The following is a 25,628-nucleotide window of genomic DNA, read 5'->3' as shown; positions in this document are numbered from 1 at the left end:
CAGCAGTGAGCACACCTCTTGCCTTCAGCTCTGCTTGGTCACTGTTTGCAGTTTGCCTTTCATGAAGTATTGTATGTATGGCTCCTTTTGTTTAGAAAAAGGGAAAATAAGAATTGATATGTAGTTTTTAAACATTGGAAAAATTCATTTAAACAAACCCAACCACACTGGTTGGTTGTGGTTGGGTTAGTGCCAAGGTAAAAAGGTACAGAGAGGGAGACTTTTCACATTATTTTAGAAATATTTTATGGACCCGAGTGTGTATTTTACCTATTCAGTATACTTTAAGTTACTTAAATGGGCAAATTTGATTGATGATTGTTTCAGTTTGCTAAAGCTGCCAGAATGTAATATATCAGAAATGGGTTGGGTTTTGTAAAGGGGATTTATTAAGTTACAAGTTATAATTTTAAGGCTGTTTAAATATCCAAATTAAGGCACTAACAAGAGGATACCTCCTCAGAGGAAAGGCAGCCGGCATCCAGAACACATCTGCCAGCTAGGAAGGTACATGGTTGGCATCTGAGGTCCTTGCTCCCGGGTCATTGCTTCCAGCTTCTTCTCCAAGAGTCTGTGGACCCTCACTTAGCTTCTCAGGGCCAAACTCTGGATTTCATCTCCTAGCTTTCCGTGGCTCTCTCCAGGGTCTGGCTATTTCTGTGAATCCTTGCTTAGCACCCAGGATATTTCTGTCTGCTCCTCTTGGCCATGAGTGAGCTCTCTTAAAGGATTCTGGTAAATGGATTAAGACCCTCCTTGAATGGATGGAATCACATCTCTGTGGAAACGATGCAAGCAAAAGGTCAACTTAGCGGGCCACATCTCCATGGAAACATCCTAATCAAGAGGCACCACCCTAAACAATAGCTCTATCCAGTGAGATTGGATTAAAAGAGCATGTCTTTCAAACTAGCACAGTGATGGTGATGCTGAGAATACTTATCCTCTGCCCAACTTTGTTGTATTGTCTGTTCTAAGGTTTTACAGGTATCTCCTATCATACCCTGCGAGGTAGGTTCTTCTAGCACATTGCGTAGTTGGAGAAGCCGAGGCCTAGTGGGGCTGCTGTCCCTGCCCTGCATTGCAGGCTAATGAGTGGTGAGGACTGATTTACATTCAGGCAGTCTGGTCCTAGAGCCCATGTTTTTAACCATTCTAGGAATCAGTTAAACAGCAAGAATATCAACTTGAGTGTACTCCAATATGATGTAAGAGGTATTTTTAGCTTGGCACTTTCGAAGTCTGTGAATCCTAAATAATGTGTCTACATCTATATAGTGAGTCTAGGGAGACTGTGAAGTTTCTCTTATGCTGATCTAATCCATGGATGACATTTATTCTGTGGTCATAACCTAATAAGCTATAGATTGAGGTATCCAGGTTTTCAGTGCAAAATATTGTGAATACTGAGATCCCTAATTACTTGCTGTGGGCAGGAGGTGGGAGAGAATGGGCAAGGCCCGTGGATGCGGGAGCACAGCAGAGTCTAGTATGGAACAGCAGGTGTGGCCTCAGGATGGCCATGGAGGTAGGAAGCTCCACCTGCCGCTCCAGGGGCCCAGGCCCGGGTCCAGAGGGCTTAGCCTGTGTCACCCACTGAAACCCCAGCAAAAAGGAGAAACACTGGCAGCAACTTATCATTTGTAAGAGCATGAAGGAGATGTTCCAGCCTGACAAATTCCTTATCGTAAAGTAAAATTATTTAGAAGCTAGTGCACCTAATATCACTTATAGAGTCAATTATACTTTTATTTAAATTAGAAATTTTGTTTGTCCCCAAAAGATTGACATAAAAAAAAAAAATCAAGCCATACAAATGGTGACATGTATGTGATAATTTAAGAGAAACTTTAAAATTGTATCTTGAAGATTATATTCATCTTTTGGTAATCCACATGTTGAGGAAAACCAAGTATTCACGGAGAGAATGCAAAGAAAGACCACCACAGGAAAAATCCCCGTCTTCACTAGGATGGTGTGTCTGTGTGTCTGCGCATGCGCGGTCCTCACCTTCAGTTCGTAGTCACTCTTATGACTAAGGTGTATTACGGGAGATCCTACATGTCAAGTCCTTACGACAGATAATGCAAGTAAAGCCTGGCTTATGATAAGCCCTCAATAAATGTTGATAGCAATTATCATCTTCATTATTATAGTCCATCCGTCCTTGATTAATTTCATGCAATAACTATATTCCAGGTGTCCGTATTTTTCCAGTGGTAGTGCTTTGCAGATTGCAAGTCCTTGGCCAGTAGGAGAGTCTGCGACTGCCACTGGTGTATAGTTCTGTTACTGCTGCGTAACAGCCAGAGACGGGCCAGCCTCCGTGTAGAATTTGCAGATCATCTCCTTGCACACACCTTTTCACCTTCCTACCGATCAGCCTGTTATTCACAAGGAGTGGAGCACGGGCCCATGACTAGGGTACAATTCTGACACCTATCCCATCCATCCACTACCATTTCCCCCGAAACTCCTCCCCTGAAACTCCTCCCCCGACCCAAGAAAAAAAAGACCAAACAGATTTGGCCTGTGCCAAATCTTGTACTTGTACTTGACTCCTACTACCTATGGGTTTTTTTTGCTTTGTTTGGGAGAGGTGCATGGTCCAGGAAACCTATGGTTTTATTTGTCTGTTTCTTTGACCATTATTCCTCACTTTCTAGGCTTCTTCAGAAATGAGACATAAGTTGTCTTAACTTCTTTACTCTGTCATTCCTAGAAATAGTAACTCATAAACTCTTCTGTGGGTTTATTTTAATCTTGAAGAGTAAGTGATGTGTGTGTGTGTGTTTTAGTTGAGAGTAATTACTAGGAAGCCCATGATATGTAACAGTTTAATAGGAAGTTATTAGAAATATTGCTTTAAAAGGCTTTATAGTAACCATTTCAATTCTTAAAAGAAGCCAGAATCGGTCTCTGTCTCTTTCCTGCCTTGATTCTGACCTGAGAGAAAACTCAGAAAGACCTTTCCGTCTCCTCTATTCTCTGAACCCACCTCACATACAGTTCCGTGGTGGCTGTTGTGGCAGTTGCATCAAAGGACTCGGAGTTCCTTTGGGGACAGTATGCTCTCATTCTCTGTTGGATAGAGCCACAGTTATACTCTCATTGGCAGCATTCTCCTGGCAGGTTCTTGATCCAGCCTTGCAAATACATGACTTATTGCTAAATCTAGTTACCCATACTTCCTAGTCTCTCATGCTCTTTATTGTCATGCTTTCATTGAGTGTGAGCTTAGACAGTATCTTAAGGGAAGAAAATAGAAAATCTAGAAAGGCCTTAGATAATTTTCTTACCTAAACTTAATACCTGGGAGCCTGGGAATTCATTCAGGAATGATGACATCCTGTTTGTTGAAATTTATATAGAATTAGCTCTCCAAAAGCTGAGAGCATGAAGGGTTATATGGGTTTTATTTTGAGTGTGTTGTCACGGTACTCAGAACATAATCATATTCAGTAACACTTGTGTACCCTCTAGTAAAAAACAACCATCTGTCTTGATGCATTTTCTTCATCTTTATTTTGTGACTATTTAGATAGTTTGAAAGTGTGTAGCCCTAACTAACGCTAACCAAATTAGTCTTCTAATGGCTTCTCTTCTGTTAGGAACGTTTTAATTTGGTTCCATATTAATCGATTCGTCTATGTAGATGAATCCTTTTTTAGCATAACATTGGTCAGATGCTTTTCTTGCTTATTCCAGAAAACAAAAGCCCAGTTTACTCAAAAGATCAAGTTTATTCAGTAAAAAGTCAGGTAGAAACTTGACTGACGGCAGGTGAATCCCAATAGCCCGAGCAGTAAAGCCAGCAGACAGAAGTCCTAGTTTCTGTACTTCAGCTCCTCCAGCCCTACTACATGAGGAGGACCATAAAACCAGCCTGGATTTTTATTCTGCTGCAGCAAAATGAGCATATCAACGCCAGTGTGATGTACAGTAAGGTCTTTAGGCAAAAGCACAGAACTTATAAAATATTTCCTTAAAATGTAACCATCATCTGCTTCTGTCATGATGGATTGATAATTTCGGCTTTAGGCCAACTTTGAACTGTGAAAGTTTACAAAATCTCAGCAGCAGCTCTCTAGAAAGGTGTTTCTTACATTTTATTTAACTTGAAGTAATCAAGGGGCACTTCTAACTTATTTTTCTTCTCTGAGACACCAGCATAACTCCAACTAAGAACATCCTGTTCTTACTTTCTGTTCTATACATCTAAGCATATACAGTGATGGCAATGGAAGGGGACATGCAGGAGGAGCAGCTCGAGCCACATGTTTCTTGTGATATCCATTTGTAAAAGTTCTGAAACTTGAGAAACTGGAGAAGGCTAGCTTTTTTGTGCACATGGTTTTTCTTAAGGCTCATTCAGTAGATGCATTAGATGCTACAAAATGCATACCTGGAAAATGGTTTTTGAAAAATTATTCTCCAAGAAGTTCAGCACTCAACCAGAAACCAGAGGCATCTTTCCTTTTCCTTTAATCAGCATTCATGTTTCTCAGTTTATTGTTAAGTTTTTGATCTCTGCAGATGCTTGCCAAGGCTCATCCCTCCCATCAGGCGACCAGCACCCCACTTAATGGGTGGTAAAAACCTGGGAAACCAGAAGTGGAAGTTAAGCCAGTGTGTGCGAGACAAAGCCTCATAAAGCTTGATTCAAAGCCAAAGAACAATTGGATTATGTCAAAAAGGGAAAAGGTGCCACGTGCAGTTGCCGTGTTTCTTCATCGAGTAGACCAATTTAAATATAGCCTACTACCACAACCTGTCCAGAATTAAAATAGCTCAGAACAAGTGGCAAATGGCAGGGAGTGGGGCTCTTTGCCAACAGATGGCTAAGGGATGGGAAAAATGGGCTTTTGAGATAGATGTCAAAGGCTAGAATAACAGCAGACAGGACACCCATGATCCTACTTCATAACTTAAATTTCAAGTCCGCATAAACTCCCCAAGCATAAAAGAGAAGCTAGTTAAAGCACTCTGAAACTTACGAGGATATTTCAAAAACTGAATAAACCTTATTATTTTAGCAATGAAATCTGGTTACTGAATTCTGGATTAATGATTTCTCATCAAGAGTCAAAGACCAGAGAAATATAAAAAATAAAGAGTCAAGGACGACACCGATGCAATGAAGTTTTCCAGGCATAGGAAACATTTTTAGCTCATGGAATAAATTACAGAATATCTCTTTAATAAAGCCTTATTTGACAAAGAAGCCTGGTACTATGCATAATGAAATTATAGTTAAAAATTATAAGCATCCCTGATTTAACACTTTACCAGAGTGCTGCAATATTTTTGGCTTGTTAGCTTGTTTGTTTTATATTTTTCTTGAGTCCAACCCTAATAATATATGCCCTAGGATTCGACAAAAATAACATTTTATTAGAGAGGGGATAATAAATACCGTTAAGTATTTGCACCAAATTAAAACAAGCCTTGAGACACTCATAATAGTGGTTGACATATGTTGATGCAGATGTGTATTTCAATAGAGTGTACACATGAAAAATGTGTGCATATTATATATTTACATATATTTATGTTTTCTTCTCACAAAATTTACTGTCAGATTAAACCTACCAAGCAAACAATTTAAGTACTTCATTAGAAAATTTTAATGGCATACAAGTGATTCATCTTCTTATGGCATTTAAATAGTTCTAAAATTTCAAAGTAGATTTTTAAATAGTAATCCTTTCTATTGTATTTAGAATGAAAAATGTTTTTTTCAAAAATTAGCTTCAGACTTTTAGAACCAAGGTAGACAAACTGTTTCTGAAATTATACTCGCACCATGGAAAGAAGATTTTAACAAGGAACTTGCAAGAAGCCATTTATCATATTAAAGTGTGTCACTTGCAGGGATTTTTAGTGTCTCAGGATATGACAGAGGCATCTGTCTATCTTAGACCTGCATCAGAACCTTTTTCATTTCATTTCGTCATAAGAGGTCACTCATTTGAGCTCTTGTTGCTGTTAAATCTCAGAGAAATATTGCAGAGAAAATTCGTATTTACAGTTGACCATTGCTAGCAGTGATCATCTACCAGAAAGAAATTGAAAGGGAAAAAAAGCGTGAATTTTGCCACCAGAATTGCAGAAGAATAGAAGCAGGGAGGTGACTTGCAATATATATAATAAGTAGTGAGTAGAGAAGGAAAAATTCTATTTATTTGCTACCTGTAAGCCTGGAATAGCAAATGTTTTAAAAGTGTTTCTAATCATTGGTAAATCGTTAAATATGTTGAAAACAATAGTAGGTGGCCATGAAAAATTAAGAACTGTAATACTGGACATTAGAACGAGGATCTGGTCAGCAATGAAAAATTTGTCATGTGAGATCAGCCAGGGGTGAGTATTTTAGGGTACACAACTTCTGACATGATCTGAAACCTGGAGAAGCGTCGGTAGGAAGGAAAGGAACAGCGGGACCTGTGTGACAGCAGTCAGAGCCCTGAGGAGAGCAGAGCAAGCAGCAAGCAACTCTCCGATACCGAGCTTAGCTGTGCTGGCTCCTGTTCCTTGGCTTGGTTGGAAAGAAGCTTTTTAACTGCCTTTCTTTCTCTGTGAACTAAATGTCATTTACTAGGAGGTTCCCGTTCCTTCCTGGAAGAAGTCCTGTTCACTAGGGTGGTGGGAGTCACACATGTTCCTAAAGACCTTCAGTCTGAGCTGCTTCTGGCCACCGTGATTGGCTCTGATAAACCTGACATTGGTGTCCCTCACCTTTTCAGGGTAACTGGTCAACCCAAGGGGCTTCCATATGAAATGCTCCCCCATTTCTTTCCTGCCAGAACGAAGAGTAAAATGTGAAGGCTCAACCTGAGTCATATCTTTTGCAGCATTGCTGTGTTTAAATCCAACATTATAATTATATTTTACAGATTTGCACCAGAATCCTAGAGAGCCTCTCAGGCCACAGGTACTCGGCCTTAAGTGCATGGGGATTTTCACACTCTTTGCTTCAGGTGGGGCAGGGTCAGCCAGTCAGGCAAGGGCATATCCTTTTGCCGCCAGTTCTGTTGTCATTTCAGTTAGAGTAGCGTGATTGTTTTGAAAAGGAAGGAAGAACTATTATTTCTGGTGATCCTACCACTGGTGAAAACTTGCACCTTCAGGAAGTCTCATTTGTAGATTATAGGCCAGTGTTCTAGGGCAAACCTGCCGACTGCTGGAGTGGCAGTCAGATACTGGTGAAGGAGCAGGTAAGGCCAGCCCTGAACCTTGTTAACACCATGCAGCTCTCAGCCTTGAGCAGGGCAGGCTTTGGGGGTCAGCAGGTAACTCTTCCTGCCCCTCTAGAATTGCATCAGCTTTCTCATAGTTTATGACAATCAGTAGCTTCCGAATTCTTGGCCCTCAAGGGAAATCCTTAACTCAGTGGAAATCACATCCTCCATTTCCCCCTTTGTCTTGGGATGTGCAGCATTCCTCCTCTGCCTGGAATTCTTACTAAGATTCTTTGGACTTGTTCTGCCTCTCTTATTGGTAAGGACTAGGTCCCTTCAGGTTACTGCATCTGTCACTAGGGGTGGGGCACAGAAAGGCTGGCCGTGGCAACAAGCCTCCCTCAGGCCCACTGGCAGCTGTGACATCTAGTCGCAGAATTAATCAACCACCACAGAGATAAGTGAAGGTTAAACAGAGAGTAAGCTCCTGGCCAAGAATATTCCAAATATTATAAGCACCGTAAAGATGAAAGTATTCAAGCAGATCACTAAAACTCTATCAAGAAGGGAAAACTTTCATTGTTTCAGCCAGAGTTTAACATGATTCTTTCACTTACTTTATTTGAATCCTGTCTTGCAGCTCTGCCACCAGCTCTAGTAAAGTAGAAGTATGTTTTTACTCTCTGTGCATGCATTCATCTTCAGTTTTGAGGGAGCATCAGCTCTCCCAAAATTGTATGACTGTATCATTTTATTTAAAAGTACTAAACAGAAAACCAGTAACCCTCATTTATAAATTTGTTTCTATCTCCATTTTTCTTGTTGTGCTTGAGTAAGTTGTTATGTCATTTTATCTGTTGTGTATGGGGTGGATGAGCAGTTTCTATCCTCAGTTTATAATATAACAAGTACTGAAAACAGGTAAAATCACAACAGATGTTTTTTGAGCCCCTTGTGAGGAAGACTGCTTCTTTTTAAGAATTCAAGAAGAACCTGATGGTCTTCTGTTTCTTTATAAACTTGGAGGTGTTAATTACTGATTTGATGGTTTTGGAAGGCAACTATGAGTTCAATGGATCTATAGTATTTTTAACACCACTTAGAAATGTTCCTGCTAAAGAACACCCTTGATAAAAGTCAGATTTTTCCTGTATTCTTCAGTAAGATGTTTTCTAAGCTGTGTTATTTCATTTGAAAGTGAACCAAAACTGGTTTAAAAAATATGTAAGAGAAGAAAGCTCAAAATTTGCATTTTTCAGTAGAAGTTGTAAATCTATTAAAATTAAAGAATTGCATAGAGAAATAGGACAACAGATTCAAAGTATAGAGAAAGTACAAATTTAAGGAGGTAAAATAATGAATGTGAATGAATTTCTATAGCAGGAAAAAATATAGCTTTGAAGATGAAATAAATAAATAGAAGATTTCCTAAAACAAAATCTAGAAGACAGTGAAAAAAAATCTCTTTTGACACCATCGTCACCAGCCTCTGCCCTGATGGTTGGGAGGACTAAGTCCCACCATATTCATCCCACTGAAAAGCTGTGTGATTTTGAGTATGTTCCTTAGCCTCTCTGAGACTCAGATCCGCACAGAAGGGAGAGTAATTGCCTGGCCACAAAGGAGAAACCATGTGGACTCTCAAAGGCCCTTCCAGTTCTAATAATGTTTTTAAATGTTTTTGTAAAGCAAAAATTTTCGAGTGACTTCCTCGAAACCAGGAGGTTAACATAAATCCAAGCAAATCCTTTATTCTCATTGTATTGTTGTCTCCAAAATCTGTTGTAGCAATAGACTGAAGATTTAAAGTAAAAATAGTCAAGGACTTCTTAGTTGAACTACTGGATGATTCCTTGTCACAGAGCAGAGGTGAGATAAATGGAATAACAGAATTATAATTCCTATAAGGAAAAGCAGAGTGAATAGAACAAGTCTACTGAGAGAATAGCTATAGTCCTTTCCCTTTGGCATTCCTTACAAAGCAGTCCTCTGGTAAATTCTGTCACTTTAAAGCCTGTGCAGTGAAGATAATACAGCTTAAAAAGCAGAATAGTTTTGAGTAACCTGTTGGGTCCCAAGCAAGTTTGTGCTCATACATTCAGCATCAAAGGCCCAATACAGGAATAGATCCCTTAATTGTTTACTATTTAGACATGTCCAGACAGAACAAGTAATGAAGGTAAACTGGTACATTTGGGATTTTTTAGAGAGCCATTTCAGGTAATGTAAGATAGAAATGGATATTTTGTTTACCTAAGGGAGTGTTTTTCAACTAAGAATTCAAGGAAGAGTTCTAAAGCGTGCATGTCATTTTTAGGGAGAGAATAGTGTATGCTTAATTTTAAAAAAGTGTATAAATATTTATAAAATGAAATAGTTCAGGCACACAGCATGTGCATTAATGGGGCTTTTTGCAGCAGTAAGTGGAGATTCAGTTAGTTTATTTTCCAGTCACTCAGTTTATCATTCAGCTGAACAATGTTAGTTGCCATTATGTGTTTTGATCATTACGTGGTCTCATTCTTAGTCAGTCATACTTTGTTTAATTTGTGCCCATAATGGACTATTGGTAAAGGACAAGAAGCCTAACAGCATTGTTGTGGAAATAAAAACAACATAACCATGATAATCCTCCTTGCTCAGAACTCTTTGCATCTGTAGGTTGCAAAGTTCTTATCCAAGCACATCGAGATGTTTCTACTACAATGCTAAATAAAAAAGAATATATAGTGATTATATTTAGTTTGATTTTATAGAATATGTATCCATTTTTAAATAATTTTTCCCACTTTTTGTTACCAATGCCTGCTGACCAATAATTTGAACTAAAAATACACCCTTTCATATTGACTTGTAAACCACATAAGGGAGGAGCTAAAAATTTACAATAGGAAAGGCTGAGGGTTTGTATCAGTCAATAAGCACCTACAACTATAACAATCTACTTGTGTATGACTTAAGAATTTTGAAATGCCTCTCATTTTTTCATTTGATCCTAATTTAACCCCTTCTATTTCATCTGACTGTTGGGTGTATACCCTTCCTGCAATGGTTCCCCCTTTCCCTTGCTCCAGACTTCTAACCCTGCATCAGGGCTACCTCTCTGTTCCCTGATTCTTCCAGAAAAGAGAACATTGCTAGAGAAAGATGCAGAATCATGTAGATCTGAAGTTGGGCCTTTCTCACTCATTCAGCAATTCTAATGTTCCTTTCTTCAATTTCTTATAATTTTTGTACAGTACTGATTCCACATCTTTTCCTGCTCTCTTTTAAGCCCCCATATTCTTCCTACCAGCCCTTCATTTCAGCAGAACTATAATGGCCATTTATCTATTAAATACCATCTCTAAGTTAATTCTGTTTCCTTTGTATAAATCAGTTCTGTTCCCAGAGCAACTCTGTAAAGTACTATTGTCAGCCTTTTACTTCTGAGGAAATCAAGGCTAAAATGACAGACAATAAGCAATATGCCATCTGGGGTTTGAACCTAGATCTGTCAGGTTCCAAAGCACACAGCACTCTCAGCCTGCAAGCTGAGGTCCTTCGGATAACTTAAAAACCTTGCATGAATCCATTGTTGTTCTTATTTATTTTTTCTTCATTTCTTGCTGTGCACTCTAGCTATTTTTCCTTTCATCTCATCCAGGACCTGACTCGAACAGTTACTGACTTCTCAAAATTTTTTCATCTTTTCCTATTCTCTGAGCATCTTTCTCTCCACCTTCAGAATGTAATCAGCTATTTCTTTCTCAAAATACAAGTAAAATGTCTTTTCACTTGATCTAGCTAATCTTTCTGGCTACTGTCCAGATCTTCTCCTTCCCTTGTAGGGTCAGAAGTCTGCAGCATGAGGCACACATGTGCTTCCTGTACTTCCTCTGCCCATTTCCTCAGCACCTCCGTAAAATCTGACTTCTGCCGTGCACTACCCTCTCAAAGGTTCTTACCAAATACGGCAGCCTTCTCAGCCATCACGTCTTTGTCCAGCACGTGACAGGATTGACAGATCATCCTTCCCTCAGATTCTAACTCCACTTGTTTGGGACTGCACATAAATCAGCCAGTCAGGCTGATTTATGTGCAGCTGCCCCAGAGAACAACCTAGGATAAGACCTGCTTAACTCTTCACAGGAGCACAGGATTTACCCAAGAACTTTAAATTTTTCGATTATGGGAAGTTCATCTTTTACCCATATGTTCCTGCCTCTCTGCTTTGCTGTCTCCTTCACTGGGTCCCTTGAACTCTTTTATTTTGGTTCTTGGTTCTTTGCTTTTTTGATTGACTTCTTTGATGGGTTCTTCAACTTTTCCTGAATTCATCTTCTGTGATCATCATGTCCACAGTTTGTGTTTCCAGTCCTGACTTTTAATTTGCTTTGCAGCCCTGTATTCCCAGCTATAAATACTGTGTCATGTAGAATTCTGCTCAACTATTTGTATGTCATCTTCCCATCGTCTCCCTGTCCCACCTGTACAGCTTCTATCAAATTAAGGCCATTCATCTGGACACCAAGCTGGAAATCTCAGGGCTCTCTTTCATTTTTCTCTCCTCTTTATCCATTATTCCATTCCACTCATTTGTTGAGTACAGCCTCAAGTGAGGCTATGCCAGGTTTCATCTTAAGAGCTGGCAAAGCAGACCTGGAGCCCGCTCTCGTTTTCAAAATTCCAAGACTTCTTCCTTTAACATGTCATCAGGTATCCCTTTTCAGGTGTCCCTTTTCTTGACTGCCATGACCCATAGTAGACCCCTAGCATGTCATGACCAGGATTAGTACAACAACTTCTCCATCTAAAAGCCCAGCCTTTGGGCTTTTCTCCTCACTTCTTCTGGGCACATAAGATGTTCTGTAAATGCTTATAATTCAGGTAATTATGTTTTCATGAGAAGTTTTTAATCTTATCTAATAGTAGTGATTTTGAACTTTAGAATAACCCACATTAAATTAAAAAAGCATTTATCAAAAAACTATCCCAATTGGTTGTGCACCATGTGTAGAAAGTATGTGTGTGAAGATTTTTTCAATAAAAAATTTTTTTAGAAAAAAGTTTACTTTCTGTTAAAAAAAAACTACCCCAAGAATAAAATGCCCCCTTTTTTTACATCAGATTTAATAAACACCGTTTCCTATATATTTATTACAATTTACACATTTATTATGTGTAATAAATTTATAAATTTTACAAAACCTAGAAAAAAAGTAGAAGGTAGATTATTATTTGGCATATTCCAGCTGAGAATTAGAAATGTGGTTTTGATCTGGCTGGTATATTCAGAGAATATAGACTTTAAGCTTATTAATTAAATTTATGGTCAAATGTTACAGGATAAAGTCCGTAAAGTATTTAAGAATGAGGATTTATTTTCCAAGCCTGAAGATGTTCTGAATATAGAAAATATAAAAGAAGTTGAACTTAAGCTCTACTATCTTCAAGGTATTGTGTATGCACACTGAGTATTAATACTCTGTGAAGGGCTAGATTTCAGGGGAGAAAATCATATAAAAAGACTTTATTGATCCAGGAATAATATTTTGTTTTTGCTGTTTTGCTTTTTCCCCCTTTAATATCTTGCCATTTTCCAAAACAGGATTTGCAGGGCATTTTGATGAGTCACATACATAATAGTGTTGTTGACATTGAGGATACAGTCAAAGCAGTGTAGTTAGAGACAATCACTATATGCACAGGCTGAGGATAATTTTATTCCAAGTATCCTTATTGTCTTAACAAAAAGACAAGCATTAGATTACATAGTTCTCATATGATACAAGGAAGTTCACCAGTTTATCAACAGAGACCAACTTTTTTTCCTGGTACTAAAGCTAAGGGTAATTTATCACCTAGATCTTTATAAACATGACATTGATAGCATAATGGACAGCATTTTACAGAAGATATGTAAACATTATTCACTTCAATCTTGGTTCCTCCTATCTTCTATTTATTAAAAAAAACATAAAAAGTGACAAGGGTACAATATTAATTATGAGTCTGTGAAGCATTTGTGTGATAGCAATGGAGTGTGGTTTAACTTTTCATTTCATTGACAAGAATCATCTGTGGCATCACTTTATGGCTTCACCGTGCTGCCTCACTCGTAATACCTCTGCAAGGGTTTGGGCTCTGAACTATCAAATACTAAACTCTAATAGGGATATCATATCATGCCCTATAGTCTATATTCTATGCCTAAATAACTTCATAACTTGCTAGGCAAGGAAGACATATACCATCTTGGAAAAAGGAACAACTATTCGCTGATGATGTAATTTGTTTAAACCAGGACCAAAGAATTCTGTCTCAAAAAGTTCCTATTCAAGGACCTATCTTTTAAAAAAAGGGAAGTGAGCATTCAGTAAGTAGTAAGGATAGTGAAGATGAGGGTCTATGAGTAGTCTTCCCAAGCCAAATCTACTGAGGATAAAGCTTTAGCAGAATCGTTGTCCACTCCAGAGTAAAATCTTTATCAGCTACATCAGCTAATGATTGGGTAAAAACTAAAGATAGAAGTTGGAACAGCCACCTAAAGCCTCAGTGACCCCTAAGCAGGAGGAGTAGATACTGAGTCTTGCTGGGTCACTCTTACCAGAGAACCAAATCAAGATTGAAAGTCCAGTTTCTCACTCGGTGCGGGTAACTTAGAACTTATGCCTCTAGTTTTAACTGGAATCAGTGGAGCCTGCCTGTTGTAGCCCATCCCCAGTGTATTCCATGTGTAAGTACATGATGCCGGTTTTCTCCAATCTAGGTCTCTCATAAAGAAATAACGTCACAAACCAAAAGAAAGGCTTCCAGGTCGTATTGTCTGCATTTTCTCGCATGTGATACCTTACCCAGTTGTCAGGCATCTTCAGGAAAACCTGAAGGGAGACGAGTAAAGGACTGCGAGGACAAAGGCAGGGAGCTCAGTTCTCCATTTCCATGACCCTGATAAGGAATGACCGTGGCTCCTGCAGGGCAAGAGCGGAGTTGGGCACGAGCCATGGTTGGATTTAGGTTTATCCTGGCAGTGGTACCAACTCGGTTTACTGGCAGAGGGATGTGGAGAGTGAGAGAAGGGGAGGTGCCAAGGCTGACTCAAACATGTATGGCTGGATCACCTGGAAGAACCGTGCCATCAACTGAGGTTGGGTTTTCGTGTGAAATTGCTCTTATTTATAAACTTTGCCAATAATCAGTTTTCCTTAAATACTGGAACATGCAAGCAAATCACATCTACAGCCCCTGAGCCAATTAGAGTCCATCTTCTGCCATCACATTTAAAGTTAGATTGGTAAACTAGCTTGGATATGATGTGTTATCACAAATCTTAAAAGACTTCCAAAATCAGCATGATATTTTTTGAAGCAGTTTATTATCAGGAAGAGAATGTATAAAAAGTAGAAATAACAAAACATAAATGTTATATACGGTTTTATCTTGTATTGTTGAATATGTTCATTTAAAAATCTTATTACGAAAGGAAAAAAAAAAAACATCATTACGCTTAAAGCTGGGGAAAAGCCAGATTATTTTGTTCAGTGTAAGGTGATCTGACAGCTCATGAAATATGATTTTTAGTCAATAAAAAAAAGTAAAATACTCATCAAATTCCTGGTTGGTAAAATGGTTTGTAATTAAGTTCTTAAATACAGGCAATGCCCAGCATTCAGAAATACCACATTTGCAGGCTCAACTGTACAACTGACCTTTCCAGGGCTTATGTCCAGAGAGTTTTTAAGGTGCTGTGTGAGCTTCTTAGCCAGTTGCCCAGCCTGTCTGTATCTGCATTTTTTTTCTGGGGGTGGGGTGGGGTGGGGTGCATGGGCCAGGTCTCCTGCATGGCAGGCAGGAATTCTAGTTGTCCACCCTCAGTCTTGTTTTGATGCCTTCACCTGTAAAGAGTAACTCAACAAACAAAAGCTTTGGTTTATTTGTAAAAATACGGCTCTAGGGCAGGCCACGATGGCTCAGCAGGCAGAGTTCTTGCCTGCCATGCCGGAGACCCGGGTTCGATTCCTGGTGCCTGCCCATGCAAAAAAATATATATAGACATATGGCTCTAAAAGAAGGTCAACAGCTGATGCCAAACTGAAAGAAGTTGGTTTTTCACTTGCTTTTGATTGCATTTTATGGAAGAAACTATATGCGGTTATGGCATTTTGACGATCTGTGAGGGGCTGAAGAGTTGTGAATTTTAGAAGTCTTTTGAATAAATGAAATGCCTCTTGGGTGCACGTGCTTCCTTTGTGTGTGTGTGTGTGTGTGTGTGTGTGTGTGTGTGTGTGTGTGTTGTCCATGTGAGCAGCCGCCACAGTAGGGCCTCCTCTGGTGGTTTTCAGGAAGTATTGCTGGATTTCACGTGATCCTCCCAGTCTCACCAGCCTGACCCATTCCCACTGCCCCAACCCACCAACAATGCCATGTCTTAGTAGCTGTCGGATTAAAGGGGTCGCATGTGGCTTTAAACTGAGCCTGGGATTTGAATACATGAATTCGTTAACATGGGCCACAGTCAAGCACAGGTATTTTCTGGGCAAAACCTAGGCATGCCAGTGGCCTGACCACCCAAAGCTGGTGGTAAAGCAGATTTAGTATGAATTCCTTTTCTCTTCTTCTTCTTGTTGTCAGGTGCCAGGCTACCAAAAGCTCTGAAGCAGACCTCTGGTTTCAGTTTTGAATTTGATTTTAACTCCTCTTGCCAGCTGTGCGCTGAAGCAGGAAAAGAAGTGAAAAAGTAAAGGGTTAAGTGCAAAATCACAGGTGAAGCTTCATTGATAACATGCTTCTAAAATGAATTTGCAGAAAGGTTGAGCTGTATTTGGCCTCCTTTTCCCATTTCACATGTAAAAAGAGGTGGGATGATACTACCATTTTGTTTGACTGTATGGTGGCAGTGTGATTGTGTCAGAATAAATAGTTTGTACCTGAGTTTTGTGAATTTATCATAGAAGGGCTACCAGATGATAAGGCAACAACTTCATTAATTGTGAGATTTTGTGCTATTTTGGAGTTGGTATTGGATGAGATTTTGTAGACATAATTAGGCTCCAGCTAAAAGTAGAAGACAAAATGGAAAATAATTCTGAAAAAGGAGTTTAGATTCTGAGAAACTGAAGGAACATTATAGAGTGTGTCCATTGATGCTCACGCCCAGCACACAAATCTAAAACATCGTCTGTTAACAAATGGTGCCACCCTTATATGGGCCACTATGGTGTGTATCTCAGGAATATCTTCTTACCCTATTGATTTCATTTCCATTTCACCTTTCATACCTAAGCAGTTCTTTCTATGTTGAGATCCCATAGACCAGAATCATCTGGCGCATACTGAAGGACTCCGAAGCAACTATTTTGATGATTAAAAGTTGTTCCATTTATTTTTAAGTCACTACCCAGCCATTCCTAAGGAAACATCAGTCCTTATGAATAATCATGAGTGGGCCCTCAATAAATACCATATGCCAGGCAGTATTCTATGCATTGGAAATATAGCAGAGGATCAAAAACTAAAACCCCCACCTTTATGAAGATTATATTCTAGTATATCAAGCCTTCAGGCTCAGCCAAGTCCTAAATAGGGTGAAACAGAGCCCCATGAGTAGAGGTGGATGGAGAAAGGAGTTTGCAAATGGGGCCTCCCACCAGCTAGCCCCATGGTCTGGGGTCCCCTTGCAGACCCCTGCGCCCCTTTGTTCTTCCTGCAGTCCCTGGAATTCCATTCACCGCCTCTTCTAGCTGTTTCCTGTGTTTTCTACCCTAACACAAACTAGGCCACAAAGCTATTTCACAACTTCTCCTGCCTCCTGCTGTCTCTGAAATAAGTGCAGACACCTCTTTTAGACTTGTATTAAGCTTTTACTATGAGTTATTTGTAGTGCTAATAAAAATATCATAGAGAATTTACAAAATTATTTTTTAAAAAAAAAGGCATCCATGATCAGCATCTGAACACTAGTCAGACTGTGTCATCCCCTGTCTGACCCCAAACTCTCTCTCTCTCTTGCCCTATAAACCTCTCTCCTTGGGCTGGCTAGACACCAGTTCCTTGGCTTGTCATAAGGAGCCTCAATCTTTTCCTACTGTTCTCTCCCTAATCCTCTAGAAAGGTGAGAGGATTCAGGGAGTGGGATGGAAGACCAAAAGAGATCCATTTCCTCCTCCTCCAGTTCTGCCTCCCTGTCTCCTTTCGGTTTCACGTGAGAAATACGGACAGAGATCAGTTAAATGAACTCCTTGGTAACCCTCTTGAGACCGTTTTCATGGCAGAACAGTGGAGTGCTTGAGCCTGTACCTGCATGCTGGTGACAGCCAACTGTGCACATCTCTTCCCGATTCCACATCACGAACATCAGGATAGTAGTTTGAGATTGGCCCTGGCAGGACTTTCTCCACCATGGTAATCAAATCAGGATTTGGTTTTGCTTTTCTTTTTACCAGCCCACCACTGGGCAGACCCTTAATTACATTCTTACATTGATTCTACCATATAGGAATGCAATCCATGGATACTATATTAACTCTCATATGCTTTAATTCTGCTACCCATAATTTGGGGGACTTGGGGGCAGATGCCACCCAGAATCAACTGGGGGTTTGACCCAGAAAGCCTTGAAAGTTATAGTGGCATAAGGCCACACAGACCTTGTTCACACTTTCGTTTGTTTTGAAAGGACTGAAGAAATTTATAGGTAGTTTCTTCTATGCTATTTCCATCAAAAGCTCACAGCCATATAACTCTGAAACTTGCTCCTGCAGATGTGGGGCCACGATCCTACTTAACTTTTCTTTTCCGTGACTGTAGACGCTTAGCTTGTTCATGGTTAATTCATCGGCACTGCCTTTGCTGACTCGCCCTTCTGTGCTCTGTGTAGGACTGCACACGCGAGAGCTAAAGCTGACGCCGCTGACCAAGCCGCACTGGCCGCCCGCCAGGAGTGCGACATTGCCAGGGCTGTAGCCAGGGAGCTGTCGCCTGATTTCTACCAACCAGGTAAAGTTCTCCTCTGGGGAGAGTGAGTTGCTAAAGCCGGGACCTTTGGTTCTCTTTTGTCAATTTATTTTTCTAGTCTGTTGCTCTTTGTTAAACCGAAAGGCCTGTGCATCTTGAATCCCAGCAAGTCTGCAAATGAAGGGGAAGGGCATAACAACAATTACGGTAACATACCGTCGGAAGACAGAGTATTAGCACTAGAGATGTGGGCCATTTGCCAACCTCTCTCCTTCCCCCACTCCGCCCCGCTAGCAACATATGACCACTAGACTTTGAGCGGATGGCAGTAAACAAGATGAGAATCAAAAGAAGTATCTGATTCTTAGAAATTGTGTTAGTGGCAATTGTGATGCTGTAAGAAATGCCCAAGTTCAGAGGCACCTGTGATGATTACGTTAGCAATATGAGAAAAGAAAGCAAGTAAAGATTGTGACTCTTATTTTTAATGCACCAGATTAAAGCTCAAAGGAGTATGCTTAGGAGATAGAGCAAAATAGCACTGAACAACCGCTGCACAGATAAGAGGAAATTAAAGCGACAACCTCAAAACAACAAAGAATCCATCTTCGTCATCTACCTCTCAGTTAGCATTAAACACTTATTTGCAGTAGATTTAAATATTGGCTTCACTTCCTAGTGGTTTCATAGTAGACTGTTTCCATCACTTTCTGTTTTTGTATTGTATTTCAGAATGACAGTGGTCACTTTTTTAGGTATATTTCTCCATTGTTATAAACAGTATCTCCCTAGGGATTGTTTGAGATATCAACAGGTTTCCGGGTGACAAGACCACACAACAAATCTTCTAAATATCTAAATGCCAAATTTTATATCTTCTTGGTAAAAAATTTTTCCATATTGGTTTTTATCAAATCGAGATTCCTAGAGTCCTCCGTCCCTAGCCCAGCACCCTGCACACCACAGGTGCCCAGGATTATGTTTGATACAGATGAAGGTGGTAAATATTGGCACCCACACGACATTGTTGTGTGTAAATAAATAAGGTAAGTCAATGTGAAGAGAAAAGACTCGTATAAAAGCTAGCAATTCGGTGATAATAAAGGACGTGGGAAGGAGAAGGAAATGAGGAAAGAAGACAAGGAAAGACTGGGTTAGGAAGACTTCGTTGTTCTAAGAGAAGGGTTGGAGGAGGGGCCCAGTCCAGTTGCCGAGTGATAAATACAGTCGTCATAGAGTGACTTATGTAATCATTCAAGTTCAAAAGGAGCAGCCAGTGACAATGGGATGTTGTCTTATACATGCATCTTTTAAAAACCTTTCAGTGGAATTTAAATCATTTAATCTGTATATATATATAATCAGCATGTGTCATACACTCATATGCATTGGCGAACTTCTGGATCCTGGGTGGAATTGCTGCAGGAAGGGTTCAGCTACCCGGGAGGGGTTGTTCTCATCCTCCCTGACTGTGCTGCCTTTGTGGAGAAGCTCTGCAATTAGGGGACAAAGCTGTTTCAAAAAACAGCACTGGGTTTGAGCTGCATTTGAAAGAAAACAAACTCACTGTTGTCGCCTGTAGATGGTAATTTCTTGGTTCTGGTGTTGATTCCATTGGAGAATGGGGTCCCTATAGATTTCTATCAGGTGTTACCAAGAAGTAAATGATTCAGAAGGTCATATCAGTTTCCAAAATGAAATGGTTTTAAAAGGCTTTTATGGTATAAAAGCATTTGAGGAAAAAAATATTGTGGGAAAATGTAATTCCACCCTTCCTTAGTTAAAACAGCGTCATGTAAGCGAGTTTTCGGTCAGTAATGAATATGTCACAGCAGCATGAGATGACAAGGGGTCTATTTAAAACGAGAGCTAAGGGTGATGGCTAAAGTCTCCTTTGACCCACAGCCAGCACTTCCTGTAAGCAACTGTATAGAAGGCCTTTTCTGTACTGAGTACTATTGATCTTCCCAAGAGAGCATAACTCATGCTTTCCACTCTGCATTTTCAGGATGATCATATCAGATAGACATTTTCTAAAAAGGGCTTTCAAGTGCTTTTTGTAAGTCAGTCTGTTCATTTAATTTGCATATCTCAGATGGAAATGTCTCCGCTTTTGGATTGTAGGCATTGTGCATAGAAGTTGCTAACCCAGGAGAAAGGATGCTGTCATAGCTTACATTTTGAACACTGTCATGGTAGGTTATCTATTTTCAGGAGCTGACAATATTTTCAGATATTTATCATCTCGGTTAAACCTTATGTTTGTAGTGTAAAAGTGCATTGATCTATAGTTTGGTTAAAAACTAATGGGAAAAACATAGCCATATGGGATGACTATTATCAAAGTATGCTTTATTATCAAAGTGTTCTAATAAATAATAAGCATATAAATGCATGTATGTGAATAGGTATATACATAAGGAATTTAAATTGTCATCTGTATGGATGACAAGAACTTAGAAATGAGATTGCCCTCTGAGAGTAAACTTTAAAATGAGCCCACGATACATTGGCACAGAGATATGTAAATGAGCCCACGATACATTGGCACAGAGATATGTAAAGTGATCTCCAATGATAGAATAACTTTAGGAACTGCAAGATTTGCTCGAAACCTAATTGAATGTATTAAAACATCCAAAAAAAGAATTGGTCAGTCAAGGAAGTATAGAAAAAAAAGTCACAGGCAAAAATTGGCACTGTCCATCCAAACCCTGTCCAGAGGATGAGAAGCCTTAGCCAAAACCTTGGCATACTGCGGTCACATTGGCAGGGCTGTTTCTAGTATGGGGAAGGAGGCAGGGAGCTGTAGCCAACAGCGTATGGCTTCAGTGGCAATCATCCCGACTTGGGAAATGGATGCATCAGACTAGCTCAGCCTGATGCCATTAGAGAGCTGATGCCATTCAGGCACCTTGCTCCAATTCCTTGTTCACCAGGGACCTTCTTACTTTAGTTAAGTTTGTCAGGGAGGTCTGCCAACAGGGAGAGCATGCACTAGAAGTATCAGTGCAAGTCCCCTGGCCTATGTGACATTTACATTGCTCATTGTAAGCTAATGAATTGGCCTTCTGGTATTATACATCAGTCTTGTCAGCTTTGGAAATGAGTCCGCCAAGGGATGGATTTCTAAGCCAGCAAGGTCGAGGTAAGACTTTGGACAATGAACACCAAGGAAGGAGGGGAGCTTGGAGTGGGAAACTAGCCATGTGGCTCTTTGTCCCATTGTTTCAATTCCCTATTAATTGAGATACTCATTTTGTTTTTAATTTCAAGTGATATTAAGTAGGGGATAAAAAATCTGTCAAAAGGGGAGGTTGGGGCAACAAGGCAGGGATTAAAACGATTGAGAAACACTGCCCTGGAATGTGGTGAATGTATTACCTTGCACCCTCTTGGTAAATAGCCAGTCCACTTCCCTAGACAACATCCTCAGCAAGCTTTGTTTTCCTGTGCTTAAGCATGCATGTACTCACACACACACTACACATGGATTATTTAAGGAGAAAATTGAAGCCTTTAGTATAGGTTATTATGGACAGTGTTAACTAAGCTTGCATTACTGATATGAATTAGAAGTCTTTAAAAATCGAAGCATAATTTCATTGCATAGTGGGCTATGCCTGTCATTAACATGTAATACATTTGATTAAGAAAAGAGCAGTATACTGAAGTAGGTAACTTTAAACTCACCTGTATTAGGGTTCTCTAGAGAAACAGAACCCGCAGGAGATATAAATGTTTACATATATGTTATATATATATATTGTGAGATTGTTTATAGGAATTAGCTCCAAATTGCATAGGGCAGACCATAAACTGGGAACTCCAGTGAAAGTTTTCAGTGAATTCCCTAGGAGAAGCTGACTGGCTAAAGTAGAAATTCTGACTGCTGAAATTTTCACTTTTCCTTTTAAGGCCTTCAACTGATTGGATGAGAATTTTTCTCATTGTTGAAGGCAATCTCCTCAGTTGATTGTAGATGTAATCAACCATAGATGTAATCAACTAACTAATGATTTAAATCCAGAAAATATCCTCCCAGTGCTTGCTTGACCAAGCAACTGAATACCATAACCTGGCCAAGCTGACAAAAGAACTTAAACATCATGCCTTCCCAAGCCAAAATTCTGAATATATTTTTCCTAGAAAAGGGAAATCAGATAATCCATTAGTTGACATAAAATTAATAATTCATGAGTTTGCTGGTTATTCATACCACCTATTCATTCCAGTGTATTCAGTTTCATAAATAGTTGTTGAGTGCCAGCCATGTGCCAGGCACTGAAATGGGCATTCCATGGCCTGCAGACAAGAATGCTAAGTCTGTGTTCAAGGAAGTTGTAGTATTGTTACAGATGTGACCATAAGTCCTACAGCAAGGTAGCACTCTTCTCATATAAAATATAGACGTGATTCTACTGCTGATTATTTAATCTTTTTTTATAATCAATCCGTTGGTGGTTCTCTATTACTGATTGGCAGTTTCCAAAGAAAACTTCTGATTTTTATCTAATGACTGCTGCTGTTGCTACAAAGCATTTAATACCGGCACTGCCTTTGTAGACATTTGTTTTTGGGAATCTTCATGGCACACCTTCTGTCCATTCCCACCTCACTCAGGCTCACCTGTGAAGAACTAGCTGGATACCCTGCCATTACCATCTGCCATATCCATTCAGAGCACTCCTGCCAATAGGAACCAATAACATTTCAGTGTGGGTGGGTTCCTTGTGCCGATTGTTATTGTTTAATGTTATATGGCTTATCAGTGACCAGGTGACCTCTGTCTGCATTCTTCCCAACATGAATCCCAGGAAAAAAATCTTAGGAATCATAGATACTATCTATAAAGCAGAGGAAAATGCTGACTGCAACAACTATCAGCATTTGTCATATTTTTCCTCCCTGGCAGTGTTCTGATGAATCTTTTTAATGAACTGCTGCTTCTCATCAACTTTATGTTTCTGACATTGCAGTGCTAGCACACATTACTACAACACAATGAACAGCAGGCACAATGTATGCCTTCCAAAAGAAAGTGGTCCAGCAAAAAAGTCTGTCCTCTGCATGTTAAACCATTAATGAAAGGACATTTAAAAACTATTTAATAGAAGGGCATAGTGTGTTCATGGATTGGAAGCCTAAATATCATTAAGATGCTAATACTCCCCAGAACAATTTACAGATTCAATGCAATCCCAATCAAAATTTCAACGGTGCTTTTTTGCAGAAACAGAAAAACCAATCATAAGTTTTATATGGAAGGGTAAGGGGCCCCAAATAGCTAAAGCCATCTTGAAAAAGAAGTGTGAAGTTGGAAGACTCATAGTTCCTGATCTTAAAACTTATTACAAAGTCACTGTAATCAAAACAGCATGGTATTGGCACAAGGGTAACATATAGAGCAGTGGAATAGAATTGAGAGCTGAGAAATTCAGCCCTCACATTTATAGCCAACTGATTTTTGACAAAGCGGCAAAGACCATTCAATTGGGAAAGAATAGTTTCTTCAACAAGTGGAACTAGGAAAACTGTATCTCCATTTGCATAAAAAAGAAAGACCCTTACCTTAACACCATTTACAAAATTCAACTCAAAATGGATCAAAGACCTCAACAGAAGCTAGAACTGTCAAACCCATAGAAGAAAACATAGGGAAGCATCTTTAAGATCTTGAGTTAGGCAATGGTTTCTTAGATTTTTACACTCAAAGCACAAGCAACAAAGAAAAAATAGATAAATCGGACCTCATCAAAATTAAAAACTTTTGTTCCTCAAAGGACTTTATCTTGAAAGCAAAATGACAACCAACTCGATGGGAGAAAATATTTGGAAACCGCATATCTGATAAAGGATTAATATCCAGATTATATAAAGAAATCCTTTAACAAAAAGTCAAACAACCCAGTTTAAAAATGGGCAAAATTATGGTCTTTATTTAACAGGAATACATCACTAGTACCACAATATTAGGAGTAAATAATTGTGGAGTGGAAGAGACAAGAGTTAAGGGGAATTTTGTATTTTCTCTTTGGTGTGGGTATGTCTATTTGTTATTTTTCTCTTTGCAATGAAAATTGTCTGAAATTGAGTGATGATTGTACAACTGATTGAGAATATTCTGAAATATTGATTGCTTACTTTGGATAGAATATGGGCTATATGAATATATCTCAACAAAGTCTGAAAATTTAAAATAAATGAACAGAAAGATTCAAGTGTCAGTAGAGTAGCAGAATGGGGTAACCCCTCCAGAGGACAATGTAGTGGATTCACAGGAGGCAAAATACAGAGTTTCCATATGATTAGGTAATCCCATTACTGGGAATATACGCGAAAGAACTGAAAGCAGAGACTTGAATAGACATTTGCACACTGATGCTTACTTTGGACATTATTCATATACCCAGTGGATGGAGGTGACAGAAGAGTACGTTCACTGAGAAGCAGAAGGGCAAACTGTGGTATATACATAGGTTGGAATATTGTGCAGCTACAGAAAGGAATGATGGCATGAGACATGCAATGAGGTGAATCAACCATGCAGATATTATGTTGTGCAAAATAAGCCAGAAACAAAAGGACAAATATTCTGCGGTCTCTTTTAGAAACTGCGTATAAGAAAATTGGGGCCTAGATTCTAAGCTTTTATAGCAGTCGCATTTATTCCTGAGATTTGTGTTATTTCTAAATTCTGTGAGATGCTATGCTATATGTGCATAACCTGGTATTTTCCTGGAACTTAGGGTACCAGTGTGACACCTAAGACTCAGAGTTGTAGTTCTGAAGCTCTGAAAGTCAGCATTGCTACGTACAGTAACTGTTAAAGAAGCCAAAAAAAAGAGATCAGGCTTCAATTAGAGATAAGAATGAAGCCAGTCTGATTCAGACTAAGGTAAATCAGAAAACAGGGTAAAGGAAAGTATTTTCTGTATTTCAGAAATTCACCTACTATATGAGACCAAAGGAAGAGAGCTTATTTTGTTCAGAACCTTAATTTTCTGTAGCACACAGTCTAACTTACCCTATCTGGCCAGTTCAGTTAAACAACCTAAACACATGGAGCCTAGAATTGGGAACTAGGTCTTACAATTATAGCTTAATGTAGTACCTGGATACATTCCAGAGTATGTTGGGTAGATAATTAAAAAGTATTGGCAAAGTCCCTTGAGGAACTGGAGAAAAACTATAGAACTATTAAACTTGCCCATCTGGGAAATCCCTGATACTTTCTCAAACGTTAGAAACTCTCAAGTTAATAGGCCATGCCCTTGATCTTGAGGTTTGCTCTTAGGAAACTTTTATCTGTAATGGAGAAGCTAAACCTACCTATAATAATGTCTGAGAGTTACTTCCAGAGAACCTCTTTTGTGTCTCAGATGTGGCCTCTCTCTCTCTCTAAGCCCAACTCTGCAAGTAAAATCAATACCCTCCACTGGGACATGATGTCTAGCGATCTAAGTCTCCCTGGCAAGATGGGACATGGCTCTCAAGGATGAGTCTGTTCCT

General features: G+C 39.4%; 1 protein-coding gene across 2 annotated transcripts in view; it reads left to right on the top strand.

Moving 5' to 3' along the window:
- Window positions 1-25,628, top strand: part of JPH1 (junctophilin 1) — an 86,524-nt gene that overhangs the window by 42,847 nt on the left and 18,049 nt on the right. For both annotated transcript variants that reach the window (XM_077167027.1, XM_077167026.1), the window contains exon 3: window positions 18,040-18,158. In XM_077167027.1, the coding sequence (XP_077023142.1) occupies window positions 18,040-18,158 (119 nt within the window). The remainder of the gene's footprint in view (window positions 1-18,039; window positions 18,159-25,628) is intronic.

The sequence above is a fragment of the Tamandua tetradactyla genome, chromosome 6 (assembly GCF_023851605.1).
Source record: "Tamandua tetradactyla isolate mTamTet1 chromosome 6, mTamTet1.pri, whole genome shotgun sequence".
Classification (NCBI taxonomy): domain Eukaryota; kingdom Metazoa; phylum Chordata; class Mammalia; order Pilosa; family Myrmecophagidae; genus Tamandua; species Tamandua tetradactyla.
The sequence above is the reverse complement of the archived record's forward strand: the minus strand, read 5'-3'. Positions and strand labels throughout refer to the sequence as shown.